Here is a 14,326-nt window from a genome sequence, read left to right on the forward strand (position 1 = left end):
AGTACCTGTGTATAGTTGTGCATATTCATTGCTCTCTTCATTTGCTTAATGGTGAGAATATATCTAAAATTCTATTTATCTATTTTGATGGTATTGATGCATGTCTACTTGTTTTTTTTGTTGTTGCTGTCTGTCTCCCCCTTCTAGACTGTGAGCCCTTTGTTGGGTAAGGGTTGTCTTTATCTATTGCCGAATTGTACTTTCCAAGTGCTTATTACAGTGCTCTGCACACAGTTAACGCTCAATAACTATGATTGAATGAATGAATGAATGAACCCAGGTCCTCTGACTTCCAGCCCAAGACCTGTCCCACTCCACTGATTTTTTTTCTTTAGGGCATTTGTTAAGCTCTGGGGTAGGTTCAAGCTAATAAGACTGGACACAGTCCCAATCTCCATTTTGCAGGTGAGGAAACCGAAGCCCAGAGAAATGAAGCGACGCTCCTGCGGCCACCCAGCAAATAATAAGCGGAATTAGCACGCAGGTCCTTGCTGCCCACGGTCGGATCGAGTTAACCGCCCGCGAATGGCAGAGGGAAATGGCACCAGGGTGACCGGCTTCCTCCTGATGGGACTGTCGGACCGGACAGAGCTGCGAATCGCGGCCTTCGACGCCATCTACTCGGCCACGCTCCTGGCCAACAGTGCACTCCTCCTCGCCTTCCGCGCCGACAGCCGTCTCCACATGTCCATGTACTTCTTCCTCGCCAACCTTTCGTTGCTGGACGTCTCCCGCCCCAAGGCCACGGTGCCCAAGATACTGCGGGGACTCCCCTCTGGAGACTGGCGATCTCATTGGCCGGGAGCTCCTTTCAGCTCTATTTCCTGGTGGCCCCGGAGCTGATGGATGTCTTCCTCCTGGCGCCCACAGCCTCTGACCGTGGCTTGGCCGTCCTCTGCCCTCTCCGTTATGCTGTTTTGGACGGGAGGGTGTGCGTTGCGCTGGCAGCTGGGTCCTGACAGGCCCCGTTCCTCAATCCCTCACCCTGCTCGCTTCCGTCACCTTCACGCTGACCTTCTGCCGCTCCAAAAGCGTGGACCAGTACTACTGTGATGTCCCTTTGGTGAAGTCTCTGTCCCGCTCTGGCCGTGTGCAGAATCAGCGCCTGCTCCATCACTTTAGGCTCCTACCTCGTCGTCGTGGCCGCCATCTTGAAGAGCAGCTCGGCCGAGGGGAAGCGCCGGGCCTGGTCCACCTGCACCTCCTGCCTGCTGGCCATCGGCGGCTTCTACGGCCCCGCCATCTTTGGCTACATCCGGCCGTCTTCCGGTCACTCTCCCGGAAGCGACAGGCTCATGGGCATGGTTTTTGGCGTCCTCAACTCCTTCGTCTACAGCCCGAGGGACGAGGACGTCAAGGGGCCCTCCGGAATTTGCTGAGACAGAGGTAAGGCCCGCTGGGATTTCCCGGCCACCCATAGGACCGCTTTGGGTTGTAATCCTCCGGAAGCCGGTGCGCTGGATTAAGCGCTTGGTAAAATTCAAGAGGACTCATTCCCTATCCACAGGGAGCTTACACTCCTCGGAAGCTGTGTCGCTTAGTGGAAAGGTTGCGAAGCTGGGCATCAGAGGACTTCATTCATTCATTCAGTGAATGATATGTATTGAGCGCTTCCTTTCATTCTTTCATCCATTCAATTGTATTTAATGAGTGCTTACTGTGTGAAGAGCACTGTATGCAAGGTACTGTACTAAGCACTAGGGAGGGTACAATATAACAATAAACAGACCCTTTCCCTGCCCACAACACGGTATCAGTGGGTTCTGATCTTGTCTCTGCCACTTCCCTGCTGTGTGACCTTAGTCTAGTCACTTCACTTCTCTAGACTGTAGCTCTAGAGAGCTCGTTGTTGGCTCGTTGTGGGAACAGAACGTGTCTGTTTATTGTTACATCGTACTCTCCCAAGCACTTAGTTCAGTGTTCTGCACACGATAAGCGCTCAATAAATATGACTGAATGAATTAAATGAACTCTGTGTCAGTTCCTTCATCTGCAAAATGGGGGTACAATATCTGTTCTCCCTCCTACTTAGACTGTGAGTCCCATGTGGGACCTGATAATCTTGTGTCTACCCCAGTGTTTAGTACAGGTGCTTGGCATATAGTACGCGCTTTAACAAGTGCTCTAATCATTGAAACAGATCAAAGGGGGCTGGCAGCTGGTGGACTCAGAATAAAGGATTAAAGGGATAACTGAATCTATGATTTATTTGAATGTCTGTCTCCCTCTATTGTCTGTAAACTTATTGTACTCTCCCAGGTGCTTGGTACAGTGCTTCGTACACAGTCAGTGCTCAACAAATACCACTGCTTGCTTGATTGATAGATATACATAAACATATAGACAGGTTTAGAGATACAGTGTGTCCAAGTGGCTTGAGCATGGGCCTGGAAGTCAGGGGACCTGGATTCTACTCTCAGCTCTACCACTTGCCTGCTGTGTGACCTGGGGCTAGTCACTTCACTTTTCTGTGCTTCAGTTTCTTTTTCTATAAAATGGTGATTCAAATCATATTGCCACTTTTACTTTGACCTGAACCCCATTAGGGGCAGGGACTGTGTATGACCTGATTAGCGGGTTTCTATCACAACGCTTAGTACAGTGCTTGACACAGAGTAAGCACTTAACAAATGCCAGAGTGTTGATGGTAATGATAATATTAATACTAATACTGCTGATAATGATATTATGATCATGCGTGGGAATGGAATACTAGCCCCTTCGATTCTCTGGGCCTCAGCTGCCTCATCTGAGGATGGGGATGAAGATGAAGACAGCCTAATTACCTTGTATCTATTCCTGCACTTAGAACAATGATTGGAATATAGTGAGCACTTAACAAATACCACAATCATTATTATTATTATGTGTTTTGCTACTCTTTTATGTACCCTCCCCAGCATTTAGTACAGTGTCTAGCACTCAGTAGGTCTGTGATAGAATAAAAAGACCAAAACTGATTGCACGTTAACGTCTTTGGACTGCAAACTTCTTGAGGGCGGGGGACAAGTGTCTTGTACTCTTCCAAGCATTTAGTACAGTACCTAACACTGGCTAGGTGCTCAATAACTGCCAGTGACAGATTGATCTCCTGGATCCCAATTATACTGTATGCTACTTGAAGGAAGGAAATGTATGAACTACTATTCATTCAATCGTATTTACTGAGCGCTTGCTATATGCAAAGCACTGTATTGAGCGCTATTGTCTTCTGTGCTTCAAGATTTTGAAGCGCCACGGTCTAATGGAAAGAACATGGGTCTGGGAGTTAGAGGACCTGGGTTCTAATGCTGACCCCTCCACTTGTGTGCCGCGTGACCTCGGGCAAGTTGCTTCACTTTTCCCTGCCTCAGCCTCCTCCTTGTAAAATGGGGATTCCATCCCTGTTCTCCTTCTCCTCTACGTAGAGCAGCCAGTTAATTCCTCTGTGCCCCAGTTAACCTATCTGTAAAATGGGGTTTAAGACCGTGAGTTCCATTTGGGACACGGACTGTCTCCTATCCGATTATTTTACATCTAAGCCAGAGCTTAGTACAGTGCCTGGCACGTGGTAGTTGTTTAATAAATGCCATAAAATAAGCGGAAAATGTAGTAGACTGTGAGGCCAGTGTGGGGCACGTAATGTGTCCGACCTGATTTAGTTTAGTTCCAGTATCATAATGATGAGGATGATGATGATAATAATAATAACAAAGTACTTCGTATAGGGTTAACACTCAGTAGGTGCTCAATAAATGTCATCAAGTGATCGATTGTGTATTCTGTCTTTGGTATCTCCAAATAGCAGAAAAATGGCTAACACAGAGAGCTTGTGGAGGATCGTGGGGAATATTTGCCACACTTAGGGAAGGTTGAAATCCTGACTCCGTGCTTTCTTTTTCTAAATGGTATTTGCTGAGTGCTTGCTATGTGCCAGGTACTGTTCTAAACGCTGGGGTAGATACAGGTTAATCAGGTTGGAACAGTCCTTGTCCAACATAGGGCCCACAGTAAATTTAACAGTCAAGAGGGGGAGACTGATACTCTCTCAAGCCTTCTCTGTACAGTGCTTTGTACCGAGAAGAAATTCAATAAATACTATCAACTGATAGATACATATGATTGTATGTTTATAATTGTTATATTTATCCTTATACATATTTACACTTATTGAATTCTTTATTTAACCATTTTATCCTGACACATTTCCTGTTAAATCCTCATTAGTCCTTCTGCTTTTACTCTTTTAAACACTTCTGATCTCTCCAACAAGTAAATTGTGTGCTCCTTGAGGGCAAGGCAGTGTGCCTCTTGATTCTCTTGAACTCTTCTGGGTGCTTAGTACTTACTACTGAATGCTTAGTACAGTACAAAACTCAAAGCTTATCTCAGTACTATGGACCCAGTTGGCTCTGGATAAGCATAACCGATTGATTGATTGGACCGGAAAAAAACAGCTGGAAACCAAATTTGTCCTGTATAGAAGTTTGGTTAATGGCCACCCTAGTGTGCGGGTATACATGTATGTATGCATGTGTGAGAATGTAGGTAATAATAATAATGATGATGGTATATGTTAAGCACCTACTAAGTGCCGAGTACTGTTCTATGAGCTGGGGGAGATAAAAGGAAATCAGGTTCTCCCATGTGGGGCTCACGGTCTTTATCTCCATTTTACAGATGAGGGAACTGAAACAAGGAGACGTTAAGTGATTTTTCCAAAGTCAAACAGATGACAAGTGGCAGATCCGGGATTAGAACCCACAACCTCTGACTCCCAAACCCGGGCTCATTCCACTAAGCCACGGCTGCTTCCCCTGCATAGGTATGCGCTTATGTGTCTGCACAGGTGATCATGTATGTGTGAGGTTAGACACGTGCATTCAAAAGTGTGCATACATCAATACGTACGTATGTACTTACATGCATGCCCATATACGTGTGGGTGTATGTTTGAACATATGCATTTATATGCTTATATATCTATGTTTGAACATGTGCATTTATATGCTTATATATCTGTGCATCTGCACATATGCACAAATTCATTCAATCATATTTCATTCAATTATATTTCATTCAATCATATCAATTGAGCACTTACTGTGTGGACAGCACTGTGCTAAGCACTTGGGAGAGGACAATTCAGCAACAGAGATAATCCCTATCCACTAACAGGCTCACAGTCCATAAGGGGAGAGACACACATCGAAACAAGTAAACAGGCATCAATAGCATCAATATAAACAAACAGAATTATAGATATATGCATATCATATATATAATTCATTCATTCAATCATATTTATTGAGTGCTTACTGTGTGCAGAGCACTGTACTAAGCGCTTGGAAAGTGCAAGTCGGCAACATATAGACACCGTCCTTACCCAACAACGGGCTCACAGTCTAGAAGGGGGAGACAGACAACAAAACAAAACATGTAGACAGGTGTCAAAAACGTCAGAATAAATAGAATTATAGCTATATGCACGGCATTAACAGAATAGAGTAGTAAATATTTTCAAGTAAAGTACAGTACTAAATCTGTACAAATATATAAAAGTGCTGTGGGGAGGGGAAGGAGGAGGATAGGAAAAAGGGGGCTCAGTCTGGGAAGGTCTCCTGGAGGAGGTGAGAACTCAGTAGGGCTTTGAAGGGAGGAAGAGCATTCCAGGCCAGGGGAAGGATGTGAGACAGGTGTGGACGGCGGGACAGGCGGGAAAAATGCAGTGAGGAGTCTAGCGTCAGAGGAGCGAAGGGTGTGGGCTAGGCTGTAGAGGGAGAGAAGGGAGGTGAGGTAGGAGGTGGTGAGGTGATGGAGAGCCTTGAAGCCGAGAGTGAGGAGTTTTTGCTTGATTCGTAGTTTGACAGGAAACCAGTGACAATTTTTAAGGATGGGAGTGACATGCCCACTGTTGAGTAGGGACCGTCTCTATATGTTGCCAACTTGTACTTCCCAAGCGCTTAGTACAGTTCTCTGCACACAGTAAGCACTCAATAAATACGATTGAATTGATGAAGTAACGCCCAGTGCGTTTCTGTACAAAGATAATCCGGGAAGCATAGTGAAGTATAGACTGAAGCGGGGAAACACAGGAGGATGGGAGATCAATGCATATATAATGTATATAATGTATACAAATGTGTGCGTGTGGATGTGTGTTTAAGTCACTTCACTTCTCTGTGCCTGAGTGCCCTCATCTGTAAAATGGTGATTAAGACTGTGAGCCCCACGTGGAGCAACTTGATTACCTGGTATCGGCCCCAGGTCTTAGAACAGTGATTGGCACGTAGTAAGTGCTTAAAAAATGCCATTATCATCATGATTATTATTACTATGTGCACATATGTATGGCTGCATACATACATATGCATATATATACACCATAAACATGTATGTGTGTGAGCGTGTGTGTGAGTATGGGGCTATGCACGTATGGATATAAATGTAAATGTAGGCATATGTGTGCGTGTGTGTGTTTTCAAGAACCTCGTCCATCACATTTTAACGAAGACTCGAGGCCTAGACGAGAATCCAACTAGTCACCTGAGGAAAGCTATCCGAAGAGACTTTGTGTGGGAGCTTAGAGCCCAGAAGACTTTGTTCCAATCAGGAGAGAAGTTGGCTGATTTCCTCGGCTGACTCCATCCTCGGCTTCCTCTCTGCTGGGACCATGCCTGGCGCCACTTGAGGACATAGCGGAGATGGGGGGAGAGGGTGTCAGCGTCCTCTGCCCCGCGCCTCATCCCTCCCGGCGACCCTTCTTCCCTCCATCCATCCCAGCAGCCCAAGAGCCAGCAGAAGCATCTCTGTTGCTCTGACACTTGGCTCTCCCAGGCTAAAACGAGTCGGTGGAAATTAGTAACCAAGTGTTGCCCATTGCAGGGAGTCTCTCATGGAGTCGTTAAAAGAGCAACTCGTGGACCGCTTCAAAAACCTATTAATAAGACGCAAGAGGGTGGACTTCCTAACGAGGTCTCAGGGGCCTATCGGCTAGAAGGAGCATTCGGAGGAGGCTACCCGAGGCTGAGGGAAATGACAAAGGAGACGGCAGCTGCCGGAAAAGTTTAGCCCCGCTCCCAAGAGGGAAATCAAGTCACATGGAAGCCCTGTTCCCAAGCAGTGAGGAGGGAGAGTAGTATTTGTTACTCTATTTATTTATTTATTTTACTTGTACATATCTATTCTATTTATTTTATTTTGTTGGTAAGTTTGGTTTTGTTCTCTGTCTCCCCCTTTTAGACTGTGAGCCCACTGTTGGGTAGGGACTGCCAATTTGTTGCCAATTTGTACTTCCCAAGCTCTTAGTACAGTGCTCTGCACATAGTAAGCGCTCAATAAATACGATTGATGATGAAGGAAAGGTTGGGAATTAATTTGAAAAATCTTCCTGGAGGAGATGGGAATTTATTTAGGAAGGCTTTGAAATTGAATTAACTGAGTCCAGTTCTCTTCTATGGTATTAAGGGTATTTATTAAATGCCCATTTTGGCACTTGGGAAAGTTCAACAGGAAGCAAAGCACTTAGTACAGAGCTGTTGGCTCAGTGGAAAGAGAACGGGCTTAGGAGTCAGAGATCATGGGTTCTAATCCCGGCTCCTCCACTTGTCAGCTGTGTGAATTTGGACAAGTCACTTAACTTCTCTGTGCCTCAGTTACCTCATCAGTATAATGGGGATTAACGCTGAGAGCCCCACGTGCTACATCCTGATTACCTTGAATACCCCAGCGCTTAGAACATTGCTTAGCACATAGTAAGCTCTTAACAACCACTATTATTATTATTACAATTGTTATTATTATTATTAATTTCTGCTACATGACCTTGGGCAAGTCATTTCACTGATCAGGGCCTCATTTTTCTCATCTGTAAAATGGGGATTCAATACCTGTTCTCCCTGTAGACTGTGAGCTCATTATGGGCAGGGAATGTGTCTACCAACTGTTATATTGTACTCTCCCAAGTGCTTAGTAAAATGTCTGCACACAGTAAGCACTCAATAAATACCACTGATTGATTCATTCCTCTAGACGGTAACCTGATTGTGGGCAGGGGCTGTGTCTACCAACTTTGTTATATTGTACTCTCCCAAGTGGTTAGTACAGTGCTCTGCACTTAGGAATTGTTCAATAAATGATTGTTTGATTGAAGGATTCTCTCTCCTCTTTAGCCTGTGAGCCCCATGTCAAACAGGAACTGTGCCCAGCTTGATTATCTCATATTTCTCTCAATGTTTAGTAGATTGATTGACACAGAGTAAGTGCTTAACAAATAAAACTGCTATTATCATTGTTAGGAGATTAGTATTAACTGATATTAATAATGACAACTCATTTCTTAAGTTATTATTAATACAAATCATCTTTCTCAGCACTTTGGCAATCACAATTTCCCTTGACGTTTCTGTATACGTTAATTTGCTTCTTCGGCTACACCAATCAATCAATAAATCGTATTTAGTGAGTGCTTCCTGTGTGCAGAGCACCTTGCTAAGCGCTTGTAAGAGTAGAGTATAATAGAGTTGGCAGATATATTCCCCGCCCACAACGATCTTAGAATCTAGAGGAACTCACACAGCAGGCAGGTGGTGGAGCCAGGATTTAAACTCAGATCCTTCTCACTCCCACGCCTGTACTCTATCTATTAGGCCACGCTGCTTCCAGCATTTAGAACAGTGTTCGGCACATAGTAAGTGCTTAACAAATACTATAATTACTAGTCTCACTGGAACAGGCAATAGTCACTTCGAACCTATAGTAAACTCAGTGCTGTAGCCTCGGTATTCTTTACCCATACCCTGCTTCTCGTGGACAGGGCTTTTTGGGAACGATCAATCTGTCAATTAATCAACCAGTCAATTAATGACCAATAGCGTGGGTTCCATCCCAACTCCGCCACTTAACAGATGTGTGACCTTGGGCAAGCCACTTAATTTCTCTGTGCCTCAATTACCTCACCTGTAAAATGGGGATTAAGACTGTGAGCCCCACGTGGGACAACCTTGAATCTACCTCGGCCTTTAAACCAGTGCTTGGCACATAGTAAGCGCTTAACAATTACAATAATTACAGAGAAGCATCATGGATTAGTGAAAAGATCACAGGCTTGGGAATCAGAGGTCGAGGGTTCTAATTCCGGCTCTGCCACGTATCAGCTGTGTGACTTTGGGCAAATCACTTACCTTCTCTGTGTCTCGATTCCCTCATCTGTAAAATTGGGATTAAGACTGTGAGCCCCACATGGGACAACCTGATGACCTTGAATCTATCCTAGCGCTTAGAACAGTGCTGGCACATAGTAAGTGCTTAACAAATACCATCATTATCATTATTATAAGGGTCAGCATGTATCTCCATCTTCTTCCATGGACTCCAAGGGATTAGGGTGGGAAAATATTTAGTTGTTCCTTATGATCTTCTATGAAGCAGCGTGGCCTAGTGCATAGAGCACAGGCCCAAGTTCTAATCTCGGCCCCGCCACTCATCTGCCATGCGACCTAGGATAAGTCACTTCATTTCTCTGAGCCTCAGTGAATTCGTCTGTAATATAGGGATTAATATTGTGAACCCCATGTGGGACAGGCATCGTGTCCAACCCGATTTGCTTGTATCCACCACAGCATTTAGTTCAGTGCCTAACACATAGGAAGTGCTTAACAAGCGCCACCGTTTTGAGTATTATTATTCTCTGGGCCTCAGTAACCTCATTTGTAAAATGGGGATCGAGACAGTGAGTACCAACTGGGACAGAGACACTGTATACTCCCCGGTGCTTAGTACGATGTCTGGCACGTAGTAAGTGCCTAAAAACTACCATCATCAATATTATTATTATTATTACAGGAGGGGGCGGTGGAGGAGAGAATCTCGCTCTTCGTTGGTGAAAGAAGCAGAGAAACAGTGTGGTTTAGTGGATTTAGCCCGGGCCTGGGAGTCAGAAGGATGTGGGTTCTAATCCTGGCTCTGACGCATGTCTGCTGTGTGACCCTGGCCAAGTCACTTCACTTCTCTGGACCTCGGTTACCTATCTGTAAAATGGAGATTAACAACATAAGTCTCATGTGGGACAGGGACTGCGTCTAACCTGATCAACTTGTATTTATCCTGGAATTTAAACACATAATAAGCGTTTATCAGATACCACTGAAGAAAAGAAAAGAAGCTGAAGAGCCCACCCGTTGAACCTGGTGATCACTAACAGCGGGAAGCGTTAGGATCCTGTTGCCATGGGAACCCGGGATTTAAGTGCCATCACCAGATCTTCATCTCTGTAGGGACTCAAAGACTGTGGGAAAAGGCCGCCGTGATCCGGACCTCCGGGGACCCCCCCTCCTTACGGCGGTGGTTTTAAATAAGGGGACGGGAGCCCTGTATGGAAAGCGCATCTCAGTGTCCACCGAAGAGCAGAGGGGCTGAAGGCTCCTCGCTGTCCCTCGGTGGCCTCTGCAACGAGGAGGCTCCACCAGCCCCAGGCTGGCCCGGTGAGAGTAACCAGGATGAGGAGGGACAGGGAGGGACCCTCGGGCTAATCAATGTGAGTGTGAGGGTCACTCTGGGAAGACGTTCATCCCCGGGGCCCAGGAGTTGGAAGCAGGGCTGCAAAGGGAAATCATTTACCCCTACGGTAGCCTACTGGTCCCCACCATCCACCGCCCAAACCCCGGCTGTCGTTGCTTCCGGGCTAGGACGTTGTGACATGGCGTCCGCCCCGGGCCGTAGTGACTTCAACCATCAGCTCAACCCTCTGGGCAGGGAAAAGATGGCATAACTGAAACTGAACCAGCCAGATCCTTCATCACCAATTGGACGTCCCCCAAAAAAGTTTTGGGCGGATGCGAGAGAAGCAGTGTGGCCTAGCGGATAGAGCATGGGCTGGGAGTCAGAAACCTTGGGTTCTAATTATGCTCCATGTCTTTTTATTTTTTTAATGGTATTTGTTATGCTCTTACTATGTGTCAAACATTGTTCTAAGCACTTGGAATGTTAATCAGGTTGGATACAATCCCTGTACCTCATGGGGTTCACAGTCTGAACAGGAGGGCGAACAGGTAACTGAGGCACAGAGAAGCTAAGTGACTTGCCCAAGGTCACACAGCAAGCAATTGGCAGAACTGGAATTAGAGCTCAGGCGTATGCTCTTTCCACTGGGCTGGGCTGCTTCTCTTCTGGGTGATTTGGGGCAAGTCACTTCTCTTCTCTGTGTGTCAGTTCCCTCACCTGTAGGATGGGGACTGAGACTGTTAGCCCTGTGTGGGACTGGGACTGTGACCCACCCAATTTTCTTGTATTCACCCCAGATCTTAGTACAGTGCCTGGCATGTAATGAGAGCATAAGAAATGCCATAAATAGAAAGGTAAAGGGCATGATCCCTGCATCAAAGACTTCCCAATCTAATAGGCTAGATAGGCAAAATGTCACATACAGCTGGGAGGAGGGAAGAATGGAACAATGGATATGTGGATGAGAAGCAGCCTGGCTTAGTGGAAAGAGCACCATCATGGGATCCAGAGGTCGTGGGTTGTAATCCCAGCTATGTCAATTGTCAGCTGTGTGACTTCGGGCAAGTCACTTAACTTCTCTGTTCCTCCATTACCACATCTGTAAAATGGGGATTTAGACTGTGAGCCCCAGGTGGGACAGCCTGGTTACCTTCTATCTTCCCAAGTGCTTAGAACAGTGCTTGGCACATAGTAAGCACTTAACAAATACTCTCGCTATTATTATTAGTGCTTGATAATCATATTTTTCATTATTCGTTCATTCAATCGCATTTATTGAGCGCTTACTGTGTGCAGAGCACTGTGCTAAGCGCTTGGGAAGTACAAGTTGGCAACATAAGTACTTTCGAGTTCTTAATGTGTGCAGAGCTTTATTCTGAATGCTGAGGAGAGTGCCCTTTAAAAGAGTTGATAGATATGTTCCCTGTAAACAAGTAGCTCACCGTCTAGAGGGGAAGCAGACATTAATCAGTCAACCAATCGTAGACATTTATTGAGCGCTTACTGTGTACAGAGAACTGTACTAAATGCTTGGGGGAATACAATATAAATGAGATGGTAGACATGTTTCCTCAAGGGGCTTACAGCCTAGAGTAATGAACCTTACATTCAGCAGCAGTATCCTGAGGGTCTGCAGATGCATTAAATCTGGAGATGGTCACTGACAGATGGTGGGAGAAGTGAATTAGCTAAATCCTCCATGAGAAGGTTGAATTCCAGAAGGTTTTTGAGGGCGAGATATCTTCGGTCTGGGGAGTTGAAAAGGGTGGATTTCCTAGGCGAAAGGAAGGGTGGGAGCCAGAGGTGGGAGGAGGAAAGCGTTGAAAGCGAGTCACGGTAAGAAGGTTTTTTTTTTTGGAGGGTTTTTTGAAGAAATCGGGTAATGAGAAGGGGAGTGAAGCCAGTGATCAGACTTACACTGAAATCAACCCAACTATAATCCATTACTCCTTTAGACTCTAAGATCGTTGTGGGCAGGAACTGTGCCTGTTTATCATTCTATTGTACTCTCCCCAGCATTTAGTACAGTGCTTTGCACACAGTAAGCGCTCAATCAATATTACTGAACGAGTTCATTTTCCACTTTACAGGAGCTGCTACAATCAGGGTCCCTGTGCTAGAAGCTGTGTGTTTGTGTGTGTATGTGTGTGCATGCAAAGTATTGGGTAGCTGGAAGCAGCGAACAAGTTCAGGCAGTGGGGAGGGTTGAAGAAGAAAATGGAAAAAGATCTCCCTTGAGACTGTAAACTCCATGTGGCCAGGGAATGTGTCTACCAACTCTGTTGGGGTGGCAGAGGGTAGACAATCTCAGGAATTCCCTTTAAATCAACCAAAATAATGTGAAAATCTGGATCTTTCCTCATCCCTTCCGGATAAAGACCTCAAAGATCATTTTGGATTTAATAACTGCCTCCTTTCCATAGAGAATCACCAGGAAATGTCCAGTCAGTCTCTTCACTCATCCCATCAACGTACTCTACCTTTGGCTCTTTCCTCATCCACTGCAGAAAGTCAATGTTCCCTCCGAAAAATGCCAAACGTCTCCACGGTGACGGGATTCCTCTTTCTGGGTTTCTCGGAGGTTCGGGAGCTGCAGCCTGTCCACCCCGCGCTATTCCTCCTGGTCTACCTGGCGGCTCTGACAGGGAATCAACTCATCGTCGCCACTACCGCCCTCGACCGGCGCCTCCACACCCCCATGTACGTCTTCCTCAGTAACCTGTCCGTCCTCGACCCCTGTTACATTTCCGTCACCGCTCCTAAATCCATCCACAACTCCCTGACTGACCGTAGATCCATCTCCTTCCTGGGCTGCGTCACACAAGTCTTCTTGGTACTTTTCTTTGGAGGTGTAGAGTATATTGTCCTCACGGTGATGTCTTATGACCGCTACGCTGCCATCTGCCTCCCCATGCGCTACGAGGTCGTCATGAACAGAATGGCATGTTGGAAGATGGCGGCCGCCTCTTGGCTCAGTTGGGCCCTGTTTGGAGCCTTGCTTTCAGCCTCGGCCTTCTCCCTGTCCTTCTGCGGGTCCAACGTCATTCAGCAGTTTTTCTGTGACATCCCTTCCCTGTTGAAGATCACCTGCTCCGGGGACCACGTCGCCGTCAACGTAAGCATCTCCGCCGCGGTAACGTTAGGCGTCATCTGCTTTATTCTCATCGTCATCTCTTACACACACATCTTCCAGTCCATTCAGAGGATGCCAGCCGCTGAGGGCCGGGCCAAAGCCTTCTCCACCTGCCTGCCTCACCTGGTCGTCGTCACTCTCTTTCTCATGACTTCTTTCTGTGCATATTTGAAGCCACCCTTAGATTCCCCCTCTGTACTGGACCTGCTCCTTTCCGTGTTCTACACCGTGGTGGTGCCCTCTCTGAACCCCCTCATCCATAGCCTGAGGAACAGGGACGTGAAGGCAGCCCTGGGGAGGGGACTAGGCCGGGAGTGGCTTCCATCCTGGGTCCATGAAGTCACTATTCTTTGCCTGCTGAAGTTAACATGGCGACAGTGAATGACACCAGCATCTTTCAGAGACCAGACCTTGGTGTGTTTCACCCAAAGACCTAAGGGAATGAAAAACCATCTATAACACTTATTGAGAACAGGATCCTCGTTTTCACAGAGATTGGGTCAGGCTATATTCATCTTCTGCCTCCTGAGCTGAAGACCACCCTTCGAAGGAGAGCACAAGTCTTAATGGAAGGTGACACTCAAAGTCTTACCTCTGTCAATCGGAACTTTCATTCATTCATTCAATCGTATTTATTGAGCACCTACTGTCTGCAGAGCACTATGCTAAGCACTTGCGAAGTACAAGTTCGCAATATATAGAGACGATACCTAC

The 14,326-nt window shown here is 46.2% G+C and overlaps 1 protein-coding gene across 1 annotated transcript; it reads left to right on the forward strand.

Moving 5' to 3' along the window:
• Nucleotides 1–525: 525 nt before the first annotated feature.
• On the forward strand, nt 526–1,379 carry LOC119921681 (olfactory receptor 5B12-like). The gene is made up of 3 exons (XM_038741762.1): nt 526–797; nt 949–1,041; nt 1,097–1,379. The coding sequence occupies exons 1-3, from the start codon at nt 526–528 to the stop codon at nt 1,377–1,379; spliced, it is 648 nt and encodes a 215-aa protein (XP_038597690.1).
• The last annotated feature ends 12,947 nt before the right edge of the window (nt 1,380–14,326 follow it).

Source organism: Tachyglossus aculeatus (genome assembly GCF_015852505.1).
Source record: "Tachyglossus aculeatus isolate mTacAcu1 chromosome 12 unlocalized genomic scaffold, mTacAcu1.pri SUPER_6_unloc_4, whole genome shotgun sequence".
Taxonomy (NCBI): Eukaryota; Metazoa; Chordata; class Mammalia; order Monotremata; family Tachyglossidae; genus Tachyglossus; species Tachyglossus aculeatus.